Source organism: Nerophis lumbriciformis, linkage group LG13 (assembly GCF_033978685.3).
Source record: "Nerophis lumbriciformis linkage group LG13, RoL_Nlum_v2.1, whole genome shotgun sequence".
NCBI lineage: Eukaryota > Metazoa > Chordata > Actinopteri > Syngnathiformes > Syngnathidae > Nerophis > Nerophis lumbriciformis.
The window spans coordinates 43,989,662-44,004,070 of NC_084560.2; the positions used below are offsets into that span (position 1 = coordinate 43,989,662).

Here is a 14,409-nt window from a genome sequence, read left to right on the forward strand (position 1 = left end):
AGTTGAATATGCTACAAAGACAACATATTTGATGTTCAAACTCATAAACATTTTTTTTTGTTGCAAATAATCATTAACTTTAGAATTTGATGGCAGCAACACGTGACAAAGAAGTTGGGAAAGGTGGCAATAAATACTGATAAAGTTGAGGAATGCTCATCAAACACTTATTTGGAACATCCCACAGGTGTGCAGGCTAATTGGGAACAGGTGGGTGCCATGATTGGGTATAAAAACAGCTTCCCAAAAAATGCTCAGTCTTTCACAAGAAAGGATGGGGCGAGGTACACCCCTTTGTCCACAACTGCGTGAGCAAATAGTCAAACAGTTTAAGAACAACGTTTCTCAAAGTGCAATTGCAAGAAATTTAGGGATTTCAACATCTACGCTCCATAATATCATCAAAAGGTTCAGAGAATCTGGAGAAATCACTCCACGTAAGCGGCATGGCCGGAAACCAACATTGAATGACCGTGACCTTCCATCCCTCAGACGGCACTGTATCAAAAACCGACATCAATCTCTAAAGGATATCACCACATGGGCTCAGGAACACTTCAGAAAACCACTGTCACTAAATACAGTTGGTCGCTACATCTGTAAGTGCAAGTTAAAGCTCTACTATGCAAAGCCAAAGCCATTTATCAACAACACCCAGAAACGCCGCCGGCTTCTCTGGGCCCGAGATCATCTAAGATGAACTCATGCAAAGTGGAAAAGTGTTCTGTGGTCTGACGAGTCCACATTTCAAATTGTTTTTGGAAATATTCGACATCGTGTCATCCGGACCAAAGGGGAAGCGAACCATCCAGACTGTTATCGACGCAAAGTTGAAAAGCCAGCATGTGTGATGGTATGGGGGTGCATTAGTGCCCAAGACATGGGTAACTTACACATCTGTGAAGGCACCATTAATGCTGAAAGGTACATACAGCTTTTGGAACAACATATGCTGCCATCTAAGCGCCGTCTTTTTCATGGACGCCCCTGCTTATTTCAGCAAGACAATGCCAAGCCACGTGTTACAACAGCGTGGCTTCGTAAAAAAAAGAGTGCGAGTACTTTCCTGGCTCCGCCTGCAGTCCAGACCTGTCTCCCATCGAAAATGTGTGGCGCATTATGAAGCGTAAAATACGACAGCGGAGACCCCGGACTGTTGAACGACTGAAGCTCTACATAAAACAAGAATGGGAAAGAAGTCCACTTTCAAAGCTTCAACAATTACTTTCCTCAGTTCCCAATCGTTTATTGAGTGTTGTTAAAAGAAAAGGCGATGGGTTAGGGTTAGGGTTAGGGTTAGGGTTAGGGGTTAGGGTTAGGGTTAGGGGTTAGGGTTAGGGTTAGGGTTAGCATGCTGTCCTATTGAGTGTTGTTAAAAGAAAAGGCGATGGGTTAGGGTTAGGGTTAGGGTTAGGGTTAGGGTTAGGGTTAGGGGTTAGGGTTAGGGTTAGGGTTAGGGTTAGGGTTAGCATGCTGTCCTAACCCTAACCCTAACCCTAACCCCTAACCCTAACCCTAACCCCTAACCCCTAACCCTAACCCTAACCCTAACCCATCGCCTTTTCTTTTAACAACACTCAATAAACGATTGGGAACTGAGGAAAGTAATTGTTGAAGCTTTGAAAGTGGAATTCTTTCCCATTCTTTTTTAGGGTTAGGGTTAGGGTTAGGGTTAGCATGCTGTCCTAACCCTAACCCTAACCCTAACCCTAAAAAAAAAAAAAAAAAAAAAAAGAAAAGGCGATGTAACACAGTGGTGAACATGCCCTTTCCCGACTTCTTTGGCACGTGTTGCAGCCATGAAATTCTAAGTTAATTATTATTTACAAAAAAAAAGATAAAGTTTATGAGTTTGAACATCAAATATGTTGTCTTTGTAGTGCATTCAACTGAATATGGGTTGAAAATGATTTGATTGTATTCTGTTTATATTTACATCTAACACAATTTCCCAACTCATATGGAAACGGGGTTAGTATTTAATGATTAATTAAACCATGTTTTTGCATTACTGTGCTTCACTGATTGGCTGGGTGACTTTGTTTTTAATACTCAATCACAACTTAATTGGGCTGTGTTTTATTATACTACCAAATAAAAATACATGATATTAAATTGAAAGTAATATTGCTGTGTGGAATGATGAATGGAAAACTAATATTGCCTTGCTGTTGGCAGCATGCTGTCCTATCGCTCCGTGGACATTCGTAAGTCCCTCCAGCTGGAGGAGCTGTTGGCCAGGGAACAGCTGGAGTACACCATCGAGGAGGAGGTCGCCAAGCAGACTATACGCATGTGGCTCAAGAAGTGCCTCAAACGCATACGCGCCGTGAGTCCCTTCCACGCCGCCGCCTTCCCGCGCGCACCTCAGCGTGCGCGCAGTGTAAGACAGGCGGGTCCCCGCTCTGTTTGTCTTCCGCAGAAGCAGCAGCAGTCGTGTAGCATCATCCACAGCTTGAGAGAGAGCCAGCAGCAGGAGCTGAGTCGCTTCCTCAACCCCCCCAGCATCGAGACCACGGTGCCAAGTGAAGACCACAACGCCAACAACCCGGACAACCCCTCTCAGCCTGAGGTAAAAGCACCCCGCCCGCCGGCCCCCAGCTTGCCAGCGCGGCGTATCATCCGCAGGTGTGCGCTCCTCGCAATGCCGGAACAAAGGATGTGTTCCTCTTTGTTTCAGATGAGTGGCCTCCAGCAGCTGCTCAGCCCCACCTTGTCCGACAGAGGAGGCTACAGGCAGGACTCCTCCGACCTGGGGAAGCCGCAGAGGAAGCTGGGACAGTGGCGGCTGCCTGCAGGTATCTGTGTGTCAACACAAAGCACCAATTACCTGCACTCATCATACAAGAGCTGTATGATCATATATTCTCATTATTATTCAAGAATCCTGAAGAATTAAAACTGCACTGCAAAAAGTCAGTATTCAAAAACAATACAAAAAATGAGTGGGTGCGGCTTATATACCAGTGCGCTCTATAGTCTGAAAAACACGGTAATTGTTCAAAACATTTTGTTGCTGTATTAAGGAATTCTATAACTATTAGAATCTGGGAATATTTTTTTAAACATTGTTTTAATTCCTGCTATCTTGATTAAAAAAAACCTTAAAATTCAGTTTAAGTGATGATGCCAATTCATGTTAAATCATAATAATAATAAGATAACATTTGTGCTTTTGGTTAGTGCACTGTAAAAAGTCAGTGTTCAAAAACAAGAAAAAAAAATACAAAAATTAGGGGTATTTTATTTGAACTAAGCAAAATTATCTGCCAATAGAACAAGAAAATTCGACTATTCAAGACTTTCCAAAACAAGTAAATTTAGCTAACTTCAATGAACCCAAAAATAGCTTAAAATAAGTATATTCTCACTAATAACAAGTGCACTTTTCTTGGTAGAAAAAAAAAAGAGACCTTTTTGCTCAATATGTTGAAAAATATTCTTAAATTAAGTAAATGCTAGTGCCATTATCTTGACATAATGATATGCGCTCGGTAGAGATGCGCGGATAGGCAATTATTTCATCCGCAACCGCATCATAAAAGTCGTCAACCATCCGCCATCCACCCGTTTCTAACATTTAATCAAAACCGCACCCGCCCGTTGTTATATATCTAATATAGACGATGCAAGGCATTAGTGAGGTTATAAAGCTTTTGCCTGTTAAAGAAAGGAGACTGATCCAATGCAGCAGAGACATTCGCGTGCCACGCTGTCACGGCCCAGACGCACACCAGTGCGCAATCATCTGGGAGCCGCGCTGAGCGCACCTCCAAGCGCGTGGAGGTGCGACGTCCCTCGCACCCGCGGCGGCTCCACCCGGGCTCGCGCCCGAGGCTTCAGCGCGCACCGCGGCGGCCATCCTACTCGTCGCGGCCTAGCCCTCGCGGCTCTCGCTGCCGGCGACGGCCGGGTATGGGCCCGACGCTCCAGCGCCATCCATTTTCAGGGCTAGTTGATTCGGCAGGTGGGTTGTTACACACTCCTTAGCGGGTTCCGTGTCACGTGTGGTGCGCATGGTGATGCGGGGGGTTTGTTCTCCCAAGATGCAAGGGACGAATCCGGACAGGACTTGCAGGTAATAACTTGATTTAATAATAAAATAACACAAAACTGGTACAAAACAGAAAACAACCCGACAGGAAGAGGTGCCGAACGCACTGGAAGCTAAGGCTAACACTTAGCACAAACTATGGAACTTAGCTGAGTCTAGGAAACAAGAACGAACTTACGTGGCAGTCGCGTGATGCAAAAACAAAGAAAGCAGAACGAGTGATGAACAAAGGTGGGCTTAAATAGCGTCTGTGATTACAACAGGTGCGCGTCAGAAACACAAGCGGCAGGTGGAATTAATATGTAACTATGGTAACCAACTCAAAGGTGCACAGACAGGAACAAAATGAGTCCAAGACTAACAGAAAACCCAAACAGAAATATGATCCGGGCAGCGGATCATAACATTCCGACTTCCATGGCCACCGTCCTGCTGTCTATATCAACCAACACCTTTTCTGGGGTCTGATGAGCGTCGGCATCGGGCGCCTTAACCCGGCGTTCGGTTCATCCCGCAGCGCCAGTTCTGCTTACCAAAACTGGCCCACTCGGCTCACCAGGGTGAGCCCCACCCCTTTCGTGAGCGCACTGCGCGCGCAGTGACCCCTGTTACGCGCCCCCGGCAACGGGGGTGGCGGGCAGGTAAGCTGCGCGGGCGGAGCGCGCGGAGTGACCCCTGTTACGAGCCCCCGGCCACGGGGGTGGCGGGCAGGTAAGCTGCTTACCTGCTGCGCGTGACGCCGGCCGCGGCGAAGGCGGACGAGGCGGGGTGGCGGTGCGGTGGGCGCGGTGGCGACCCTGGACGTGCGTCGGGCCCTTCTCGCGGATCACCTCAGCTACGGCTCCCGGTGGGGCCCTCTCGGGGGAAGGGGCCTCGGTCCCGGACCCCGGCGAGGCGTCCCTTCTCCGCTCCGTAAAAGTGTCCATCTTTTTCTTCTTCTGTTGTGGCATATGCTGCAGGTGCCTGCTCGTTTTTCGTATGTGGGTAACAACATTTAACTATGTACCGTATTTTCCGCACTATAAGGCGCACCTAAAAACCACAAATTTTCTCAAAAGCTGACAGTGCGCCTTATAACCCGGTGCGCTTTATATATGGATAAATATTAAGATTCATTTTCATAAAGTTTCGGTCTCGCAACTTCGGTAAACAGCCGCCATCTTTTTTCCCGGTAGAACAGGAAGCGCTTCTTCTTCTACTGTAAGCAACCACCCGCCCGCGTAGAAGAAGAAAAAGCGTGCTTATATACAGTACGTTTCATTTCCTTTGTGTGTTTACATCTGTAAAGACCACAAAATGGCTCCTACAAAGCGACAGGGATCCGGTTCATGAAAAGACGCAATCTCTCCATCCACACACGGATTACTATTTCACAGCAACTGATATTCCTGTGAACCGCACTGTGGATACAACGGGAGCACGTACGGTGAATATTCGCACCACAGGGAATGAGAAGTCATCCTTCACTGTGGTTCTAGCTTGCCATGCTAATGGCCAGAAACTTCCACCCATGGTGATATTCAAAAGGAAGACCTTGCCAAAAGAGACCTTTCCAGCCGGCGTCATCATAAAAGCTAACTCGAAGGGATGGATGAAGAAAAGATGAGCGAGTGGTTAAGGTAAGTTTAAGTTTACGCGAAGAGGCCGGGTGGCTTTTTTCAGCAGCTCCGTCCATGTTGATATACGATTCCATGACTGTTTTTTTGACATTCCTTTAGCGCAGTTAGATGCGGCTTACAACACGGAGCGGCTTATGGGTGGACAAAGTTTTGAAATATGCCGTTCATTGAAGGCGCGGCTTATAACCCAGGGCGCCTTATGGTGCGGAAAATACGGTATATATATTTCCGAATTGGTTTAACTGCCACCCGCCTGAATCTATTTAAAATCTAATTTTTTATTTTATTTCAACCGCCCGACCCGACCCGCGGATAAAATCAATTTTTTTTTTATTTCAACCGCCCGACCCGCGCCCCGCGGTTGTGTCCGCAAATCGCGCATCTCTAGCGCTCGGCATTACATTTCTTGAAACCATCAAACTTATACTAAAAACTAATTTATTGTTCTTAATGGAAAGGCAACAAGGCAAGCGCTTGTTACTCTCGGGGTCTCCTAGCCGCTCAGGCAAATCACATTGTCTAAAAATGCATTTTTCCATGGATAACGTGACATAATCGCACCAAGTGCGTGCTCTTTTAGTCAATTAGTGCGCATATATACAGCCCGGCCCCCGGCCAACATGTTTTTAATTGTAATTTTGAAGAATTTATCTGAATGTGCATGAACTATTTCTGTTCAAAATTGTTAGAAATGTTAAATGTTTAAATATTAACTGTCAGTTTACTGTTCTGTGCCAACTGTACTACTATATGAGTACCTATTTTCTATTGTTTCATTGAAAATATCATCTGTTTTAATTATGAGACACAATTGTGTCATAATCATGATTTTGTTTTCTTCATGCTTGAAATAAGAAATGATGACTTTAAAAAAGTAGTTTTATACTTGTGAGTGTTGATGACACAGCTTTGCAACACTTGATATTCTAGTTTCAAGCATGTTTTACTCAATATAGGTCATCAAATCTCAGCAACAAGCTGTAATATCTTACTGAGATCATTTAGGACCAAAACACTTAAAACAAGTAAAACACTAACCCTAACCCCAACCCTAGCCCTAACCCCAAACCTAACCCCTAACCCTAACCATCTAACCTAAACCCTAGCCCTAACCCCAACCAACTCTCTTTCTTTATGTCTAACCCTAACCCCACCCCCAACCCTAACCCTAACCAACACTTTTTCTTTATGCCTAACCCTAACCCCACCCCCAACGCTAGCCCTAACCCTAACCAACTCTTTTTCTTTATGCCTAACCCTAATTCTAACCTTAACCCTAGCCCTAACCCCAACCCCAACCCTAACCCCAACCCCAACTCTAACCCTAACCCTTACCCCCTAACCCTAACCCTAAACCCTAGCCCTAACCCTAACCAACCATCTTTCTTTATGCCTAACCCTAACCCCAAACTTAACCAACTATTTTTCTTTATGCCTAACCTTAACCTTAACCTTAACCCTAACCCCAACCCCAACCCTAACCCTCTAACCCTAACCCTAATCAACTCTCTTTCTTTATGCCTAACCCTAACCCTAACCAACTCTTTTTCTTTATGCCTAACCCTACCCCTAACCTTCACCCTAACCCCAACCCCAACCCTAACCCTAGACCCTAGCCCTAACCCTAACCAACTCTCTTTCTTTATCCCTAACCCTAACCAAATGTTTTTCTTTATGCCTAACCCTAACCCTGACCTTAACCCCAACCCTAACCCCTAACCCTCTAACCCCAACCCTAACCCTAAACATAAAATTGAGCCCTAACCTAACCAACCCTCTTTCTTTATGCCTAACCCCAAACTTAACCAACTATTTTTCTTTATGCCTAACCCTAACCTTAACCTTAACCTTAACCCTAACCCCAACCCTAACCCCAACCCCAACCCTAACCCTCTAGCCCTAACCCTAATCAACTCTCTTTCTTTATGCCTAACCCTAACCAACTCTTTTTCTTTATGCCTAACCCTACCCCTAACCTTCACCCTAACCCCAACCCCAACCCTAACCCTAAACCCGAGCCCTAACCCTAACCAACTCTCTTTCTTTATCCCTAACCCTAACCCTAACCAAATGTTTTTCTTTATGCCTAACCCTAACCCTGACCTTAACCTTAACCCCAACCCTAACCCCTAACCCTCTAACCCTCTAACCCCAACCCTAACCCTAAACATAAAATTGAGCCCTAACCTAACCAACTCTCTTTCTTTATGCCTAACCCTAACCCTAACCTTAACCCTAACCCCAACCCCAACCCTAACCCTCTAACCCCAAACCCTAGCCCTAACCCTAACCAACTCTCTTTCTTTATGCCTTACCCTAACCCTAACCAACCCTCTTACTTTATGCCTAACCCTAACCCCAAACTTAACCAACTATTTTTCTTTATGCCTAACACTAACCCTAACCTTAACCCTAACCCCAACCCTAACCCCAACCCCAACCCTAACCGTCTAACCCTAACCCTAATCAACTCTCTTTCTTTATGCCTAACCCTAACCCTAACCCTAACCAACTCTTTTTCTTTATGCCTAACCCTACCCCTAACCTTCACCCTAACCCCAACCCCAACCCTAACACTAAACCCTAGCCCTAACCCTAACCAACTCTCTTTCTTTATCCCTAACCCTAACCAAATGTTTTTCTTTATGCCTAACCCTAACCCTGACCTTAACCTTAACCCCAACCCTAACCCCTAACCCTCTAACCCTCTAACCCTCTAACCCCAACCCTAACCCTAAACATAAAATTGAGCCCTAACCTAACCAACCCTCTTTCTTTATGCCTAACCCTAACCCCAAACTTAACCAACTATTTTTCTTTATGCCTAACACTAACCCTAACCTTAACCTTAACCTTAACCCTAACCCCAACCCTAACCCCAACCCCAACCCTAACCCTCTAACCCTAACCCTAATCAACTCTTTCTTTATGCCTAACCCTAACCAACTCTTTTTCTTTATGCCTAACCCTACCTCTAACCTTCACCCTAACCCCAACCGCAACCCTAACCCTAAACCCTAGCCCTAACCCTAACCAACTCTCTTTCTTTATCCCTAACCCTAACCAAATGTTTTTCTTTATGCCTAACCCTAACCCTAACCTTAACCCCAACCCTAACCCCTAACCCTCTAACCCTCTAACCCCAACCCTAAACATAAAATTGAGCCCTAACCTAACCAACTCTCTTTCTTTATGCCTAACCCTAACCCTAACCTTAACCCTAACCCCAACCCCAACCCTAACCCTCTAACCCTAAACCCTAGCCCTAACCCTAACCAACTCTCTTTCTTTATGCCTTACCCTAACCCTAACCAAATCTTTTTCTTTATGCCTAACCCTAATCCTAACCTTAACCCTAACCCTAACCCCAACCCCAACCCTAACCCCAACCCCAACTCTAACCCTAACCCTTACCCTCTAACCCTAACCCTAAACCCTAGCCCTAACCCTAACCAACCCTCTTTCTTTATGCCTAACCCTAACCCCAAACTTAACCAACTATTTTTCTTTAGGCCTAACACTAACCCTAACCTTAACCTTAACCTTAACCCTAACCCCAACCCCAACCCTAATCCTCTAACCCTAACCCTAATCAACTCTCTTTCTTTATGCCTAACCCTAACTCTAACCAACTCTTTTTCTTTATGCCTAACCCTACCCCTAACCTTCACCCTAACCCCAACCCTAACCCTAAACCCTAGCCCTAACCCTAACCAACTCCCTTTCTTTATCCCTAACCCTAACCCTAACCAAATGTTTTTCTTTATGCCTAACCCTAACCCTGACCTTAACCTTAACCCCTAACCCTCTAACCCTCTAACCCCAACCCTAACCCTAAACATAAAATTGAGCCCTAACCTAACCAACTCTCTTTCTTTATGCCTAACCCTAACCCTAACCTTAACCCTAACCCCAACCCCAACCCTAACCCTCTAACCCTAAACCCTAACCCTAACCAACTCTCTTTCTTTATGCCTTACCCTAACCCTAACCAAATCTTTTTCTTTATGCCTAACCCTAATCCTAACCTTAACCCTAACCCTAACCCTAACCCCAACCCCAACTCTAACCCTAACCCTTACCCTCTAACCCTAACCCTAAACCCTAGCCCTAACCCTAACCAACACTCTTTCTTTATGCCTAACCCTAACCCCAAACTTAACCAACTATTTTTCTTTATGCCTAACACTAACCCTAACCTTAACCTTAACCTTAACCCTAACCCCAACCCCAACCATAACCCTCTAACCCTAACCCTAATCAACTCTCTTTCTTTATGCCTAACCCTAACCCTAACCAACCCTTTTTCTTTATGCCTAACCCTACTCCTAACTTTCACCCTAACCCCAACCCCAACCCTAACCCTAAACCCTAGCCCTAACCCTAACCAACCCTCTTTCTTTATCCCTAACCCTAACCCTAACCAAATGTTTTTCTTTATGCCTAACCCTGACCTTAACCTTAACCCCAACACTAACCCCTAACCCTCTAACCCCAACCCTAACCCTAAACATAAAATTGAGCCCTAACCTAACCAACTCTCTTTCTTTATGCCTAACCCTAACCCTAACCTTAACCCTAACCCCAACCCTAACCCTAACCAACTCTCTTTCTTTATGCCTTACCCTAACCCTAACCAAATCTTTTTCTTTATGCCTAACCCTAACCCTAACCCCAACCCCAACCCCAACCCTAACCCCAACTCTAACCCTAACCCTAAACCCGAGCCCTAACCCTAACCAACTCTCTTTCTTTATCCCTAACCCTAACCAAATGTTTTTCTTTATGCCTAACCCTAACCCTGACCTTAACCTTAACCCCAACCCTAACCCCTAACCCTCTAACCCTCTAACCCTCTAACCCCAACCCTAACCCTAAACATAAAATTGAGCCCTAACCTAACCAACCCTCTTTCTTTATGCCTAACCCTAACCCCAAACTTAACCAACTATTTTTCTTTATGCCTAACACTAACCCTAACCTTAACCTTAACCTTAACCCTAACCCCAACCCTAACCCCAACCCCAACCCTAACCCTCTAACCCTAACCCTAATCAACTCTTTCTTTATGCCTAACCCTAACCAACTCTTTTTCTTTATGCCTAACCCTACCTCTAACCTTCACCCTAACCCCAACCGCAACCCTAACCCTAAACCCTAGCCCTAACCCTAACCAACTCTCTTTCTTTATCCCTAACCCTAACCAAATGTTTTTCTTTATGCCTAACCCTAACCCTAACCTTAACCCCAACCCTAACCCCTAACCCTCTAACCCTCTAACCCCAACCCTAACCCTAAACATAAAATTGAGCCCTAACCTAACCAACTCTCTTTCTTTATGCCTAACCCTAACCCTAACCTTAACCCTAACCCCAACCCCAACCCTAACCCTCTAACCCTAAACCCTAGCCCTAACCCTAACCAACTCTCTTTCTTTATGCCTTACCCTAACCCTAACCAAATCTTTTTCTTTATGCCTAACCCTAATCCTAACCTTAACCCTAACCCTAACCCCAACCCCAACCCTAACCCCAACCCCAACTCTAACCCTTACCCTTACCCTCTAACCCTAACCCTAACCCTAAACCCTAGCCCTAACCCTAACCAACCCTCTTTCTTTATGCCTAACCCTAACCCCAAACTTAACCAACTATTTTTCTTTAGGCCTAACACTAACCCTAACCTTAACCTTAACCTTAACCCTAACCCCAACCCCAACCCTAATCCTCTAACCCTAACCCTAATCAACTCTCTTTCTTTATGCCTAACCCTAACTCTAACCAACTCTTTTTCTTTATGCCTAACCCTACCCCTAACCTTCACCCTAACCCCAACCCTAACCCTAAACATAAAATTGAGCCCTAACCTAACCAACTCTCTTTCTTTATGCCTAACCCTAACCCTAACCTTAACCCTAACCCCAACCCCAACCCTAACCCTCTAACCCTAAACCCTAACCCTAACCAACTCTCTTTCTTTATGCCTTACCCTAACCCTAACCAAATCTTTTTCTTTATGCCTAACCCTAATCCTAACCTTAACCCTAACCCTAACCCTAACCCCAACCCCAACTCTAACCCTAACCCTTACCCTCTAACCCTAACCCTAAACCCTAGCCCTAACCCTAACCAACACTCTTTCTTTATGCCTAACCCTAACCCCAAACTTAACCAACTATTTTTCTTTATGCCTAACACTAACCCTAACCTTAACCTTAACCTTAACCCTAACCCCAACCCCAACCATAACCCTCTAACCCTAACCCTAATCAACTCTCTTTCTTTATGCCTAACCCTAACCCTAACCAACCCTTTTTCTTTATGCCTAACCCTACTCCTAACTTTCACCCTAACCCCAACCCCAACCCTAACCCTAAACCCTAGCCCTAACCCTAACCAACCCTCTTTCTTTATCCCTAACCCTAACCCTAACCAAATGTTTTTCTTTATGCCTAACCCTGACCTTAACCTTAACCCCAACCCTAACCCCTAACCCTCTAACCCCAACCCTAACCCTAAACATAAAAGTGAGCCCTAACCTAACCAACTCTCTTTCTTTATGCCTTACCCTAACCCTAACCAAATCTTTTTCTTTATGCCTAACCCTAATCCTAACCTTAACCCTAACCCTAACCCCAACCCCAACCCTAACCCCAACCCCAACTCTAACCCTAACCCTTACCCTCTAACCCTAACCCTAAACCCTAGCCCTAACCCTAACCAACCCTCTTTCTTTATGCCTAACCCTAACCCCAAACTTAACCAACTATTTTTCTTTAGGCCTAACACTAACCCTAACCTTAACCTTAACCTTAACCCTAACCCCAACCCCAACCCTAATCCTCTAACCCTAACCCTAATCAACTCTCTTTCTTTATGCCTAACCCTAACTCTAACCAACTCTTTTTCTTTATGCCTAACCCTACCCCTAACCTTCACCCTAACCCCAACCCTAACCCTAAACCCTAGCCCTAACCCTAACCAACTCCCTTTCTTTATCCCTAACCCTAACCCTAACCAAATGTTTTTCTTTATGCCTAACCCTAACCCTGACCTTAACCTTAACCCCTAACCCTCTAACCCCAACCCTAACCCTAAACATAAAATTGAGCCCTAACCTAACCAACTCTCTTTCTTTATGCCTAACCCTAACCCTAACCTTAACCCTAACCCCAACCCCAACCCTAACCCTCTAACCCTAAACCCTAACCCTAACCAACTCTCTTTCTTTATGCCTTACCCTAACCCTAACCAAATCTTTTTCTTTATGCCTAACCCTAATCCTAACCTTAACCCTAACCCTAACCCTAACCCCAACCCCAACTCTAACCCTAACCCTTACCCTCTAACCCTAACCCTAAACCCTAGCCCTAACCCTAACCAACACTCTTTCTTTATGCCTAACCCTAACCCCAAACTTAACCAACTATTTTTCTTTATGCCTAACACTAACCCTAACCTTAACCTTAACCTTAACCCTAACCCCAACCCCAACCATAACCCTCTAACCCTAACCCTAATCAACTCTCTTTCTTTATGCCTAACCCTAACCCTAACCAACCCTTTTTCTTTATGCCTAACCCTACTCCTAACTTTCACCCTAACCCCAACCCCAACCCTAACCCTAAACCCTAGCCCTAACCCTAACCAACCCTCTTTCTTTATCCCTAACCCTAACCCTAACCAAATGTTTTTCTTTATGCCTAACCCTGACCTTAACCTTAACCCCAACCCTAACCCCTAACCCTCTAACCCCAACCCTAACCCTAAACATAAAAGTGAGCCCTAACCTAACCAACTCTCTTTCTTTATGCCTAACCTTAACCCTAACCTTAACCCTAACCCCAACCCTAACCCTAACCAACTCTCTTTCTTTATGCCTTACCCTAACCCTAACCAAATCTTTTTCTTTATGCCTAACCCTAACCCTAACCCCAACCCCAACCCCAACCCTAACCCCAACTCTAACCCTAACCCTTACCCTTCTAACCCTAACCCTAAACCCTAGCCCTAACCCTAACCAACCCTCTTTCTTTATGCCTAACCCTAACCCCAAACTTAACCAACTATTTTTCTTTATGCCTAACCCTAACCCTAACTTTAACCTTAACCCTAACCCCAACCCTAACCCCAACCCCACCTTAACCCTCTAACCCTAACCCTAATCAACTCTCTTTCTTTATGCCTAACCCTAACCCTAACCAACTCTTTTTCTTTATGCCTAACCCTACCCCTAACCTTCACCCTAACCCCAACCCCAACCCTAACCCTAAACCCTAGCCCTAACCCTAACCAACTCTCTTTCTTTATCCCTAACCCTAACCAAATGTTTTTCTTTATGCCTAACCCTAACCCTGACCTTAACCCCAACCCTAACCCCTAACCCTCTAACCCCAACCCTAACCCTAAACATAAAATTGAGCCCTAACCTAACCAACTCTCTTTCTTTATGCCTAACCCTAACCCTAACCTTAACCCTAACCCCAACCCCAAGCCTAACCCTCTAACCCTAAACCCTAGCCCTAACCCTAACCAACTCTCTTTCTTTATGCCTTACCCTAACCGTAACCAAATCTTTTTCTTTATGCCTAACCCTAACGCTGACCTTAAATTTAACCCCAACACCAACCCTAACCCTTAACCCTAACCCTCTAACCCTAACCCTAATCAACTCTCTTTCTTTATGCCTAACCCTAACCAACCCTTTTTCTTTATGCCTAACCCTAACCCTGACCTT

The 14,409-nt window shown here is 45.1% G+C and overlaps 1 protein-coding gene across 5 annotated transcripts in view; it reads left to right on the forward strand.

Moving 5' to 3' along the window:
- Positions 1 to 14,409, forward strand: part of nalcn (sodium leak channel, non-selective) — a 333,104-nt gene that overhangs the window by 314,472 nt on the left and 4,223 nt on the right. For all 5 annotated transcript variants that reach the window (XM_061970749.2, XM_061970750.2, XM_072914538.1 and 2 more), the window contains 3 exons: positions 2,179 to 2,329; positions 2,423 to 2,572; positions 2,681 to 2,798. In XM_061970749.2, the coding sequence (XP_061826733.1) occupies positions 2,179 to 2,329; positions 2,423 to 2,572; positions 2,681 to 2,798 (419 nt within the window). The remainder of the gene's footprint in view (positions 1 to 2,178; positions 2,330 to 2,422; positions 2,573 to 2,680; positions 2,799 to 14,409) is intronic.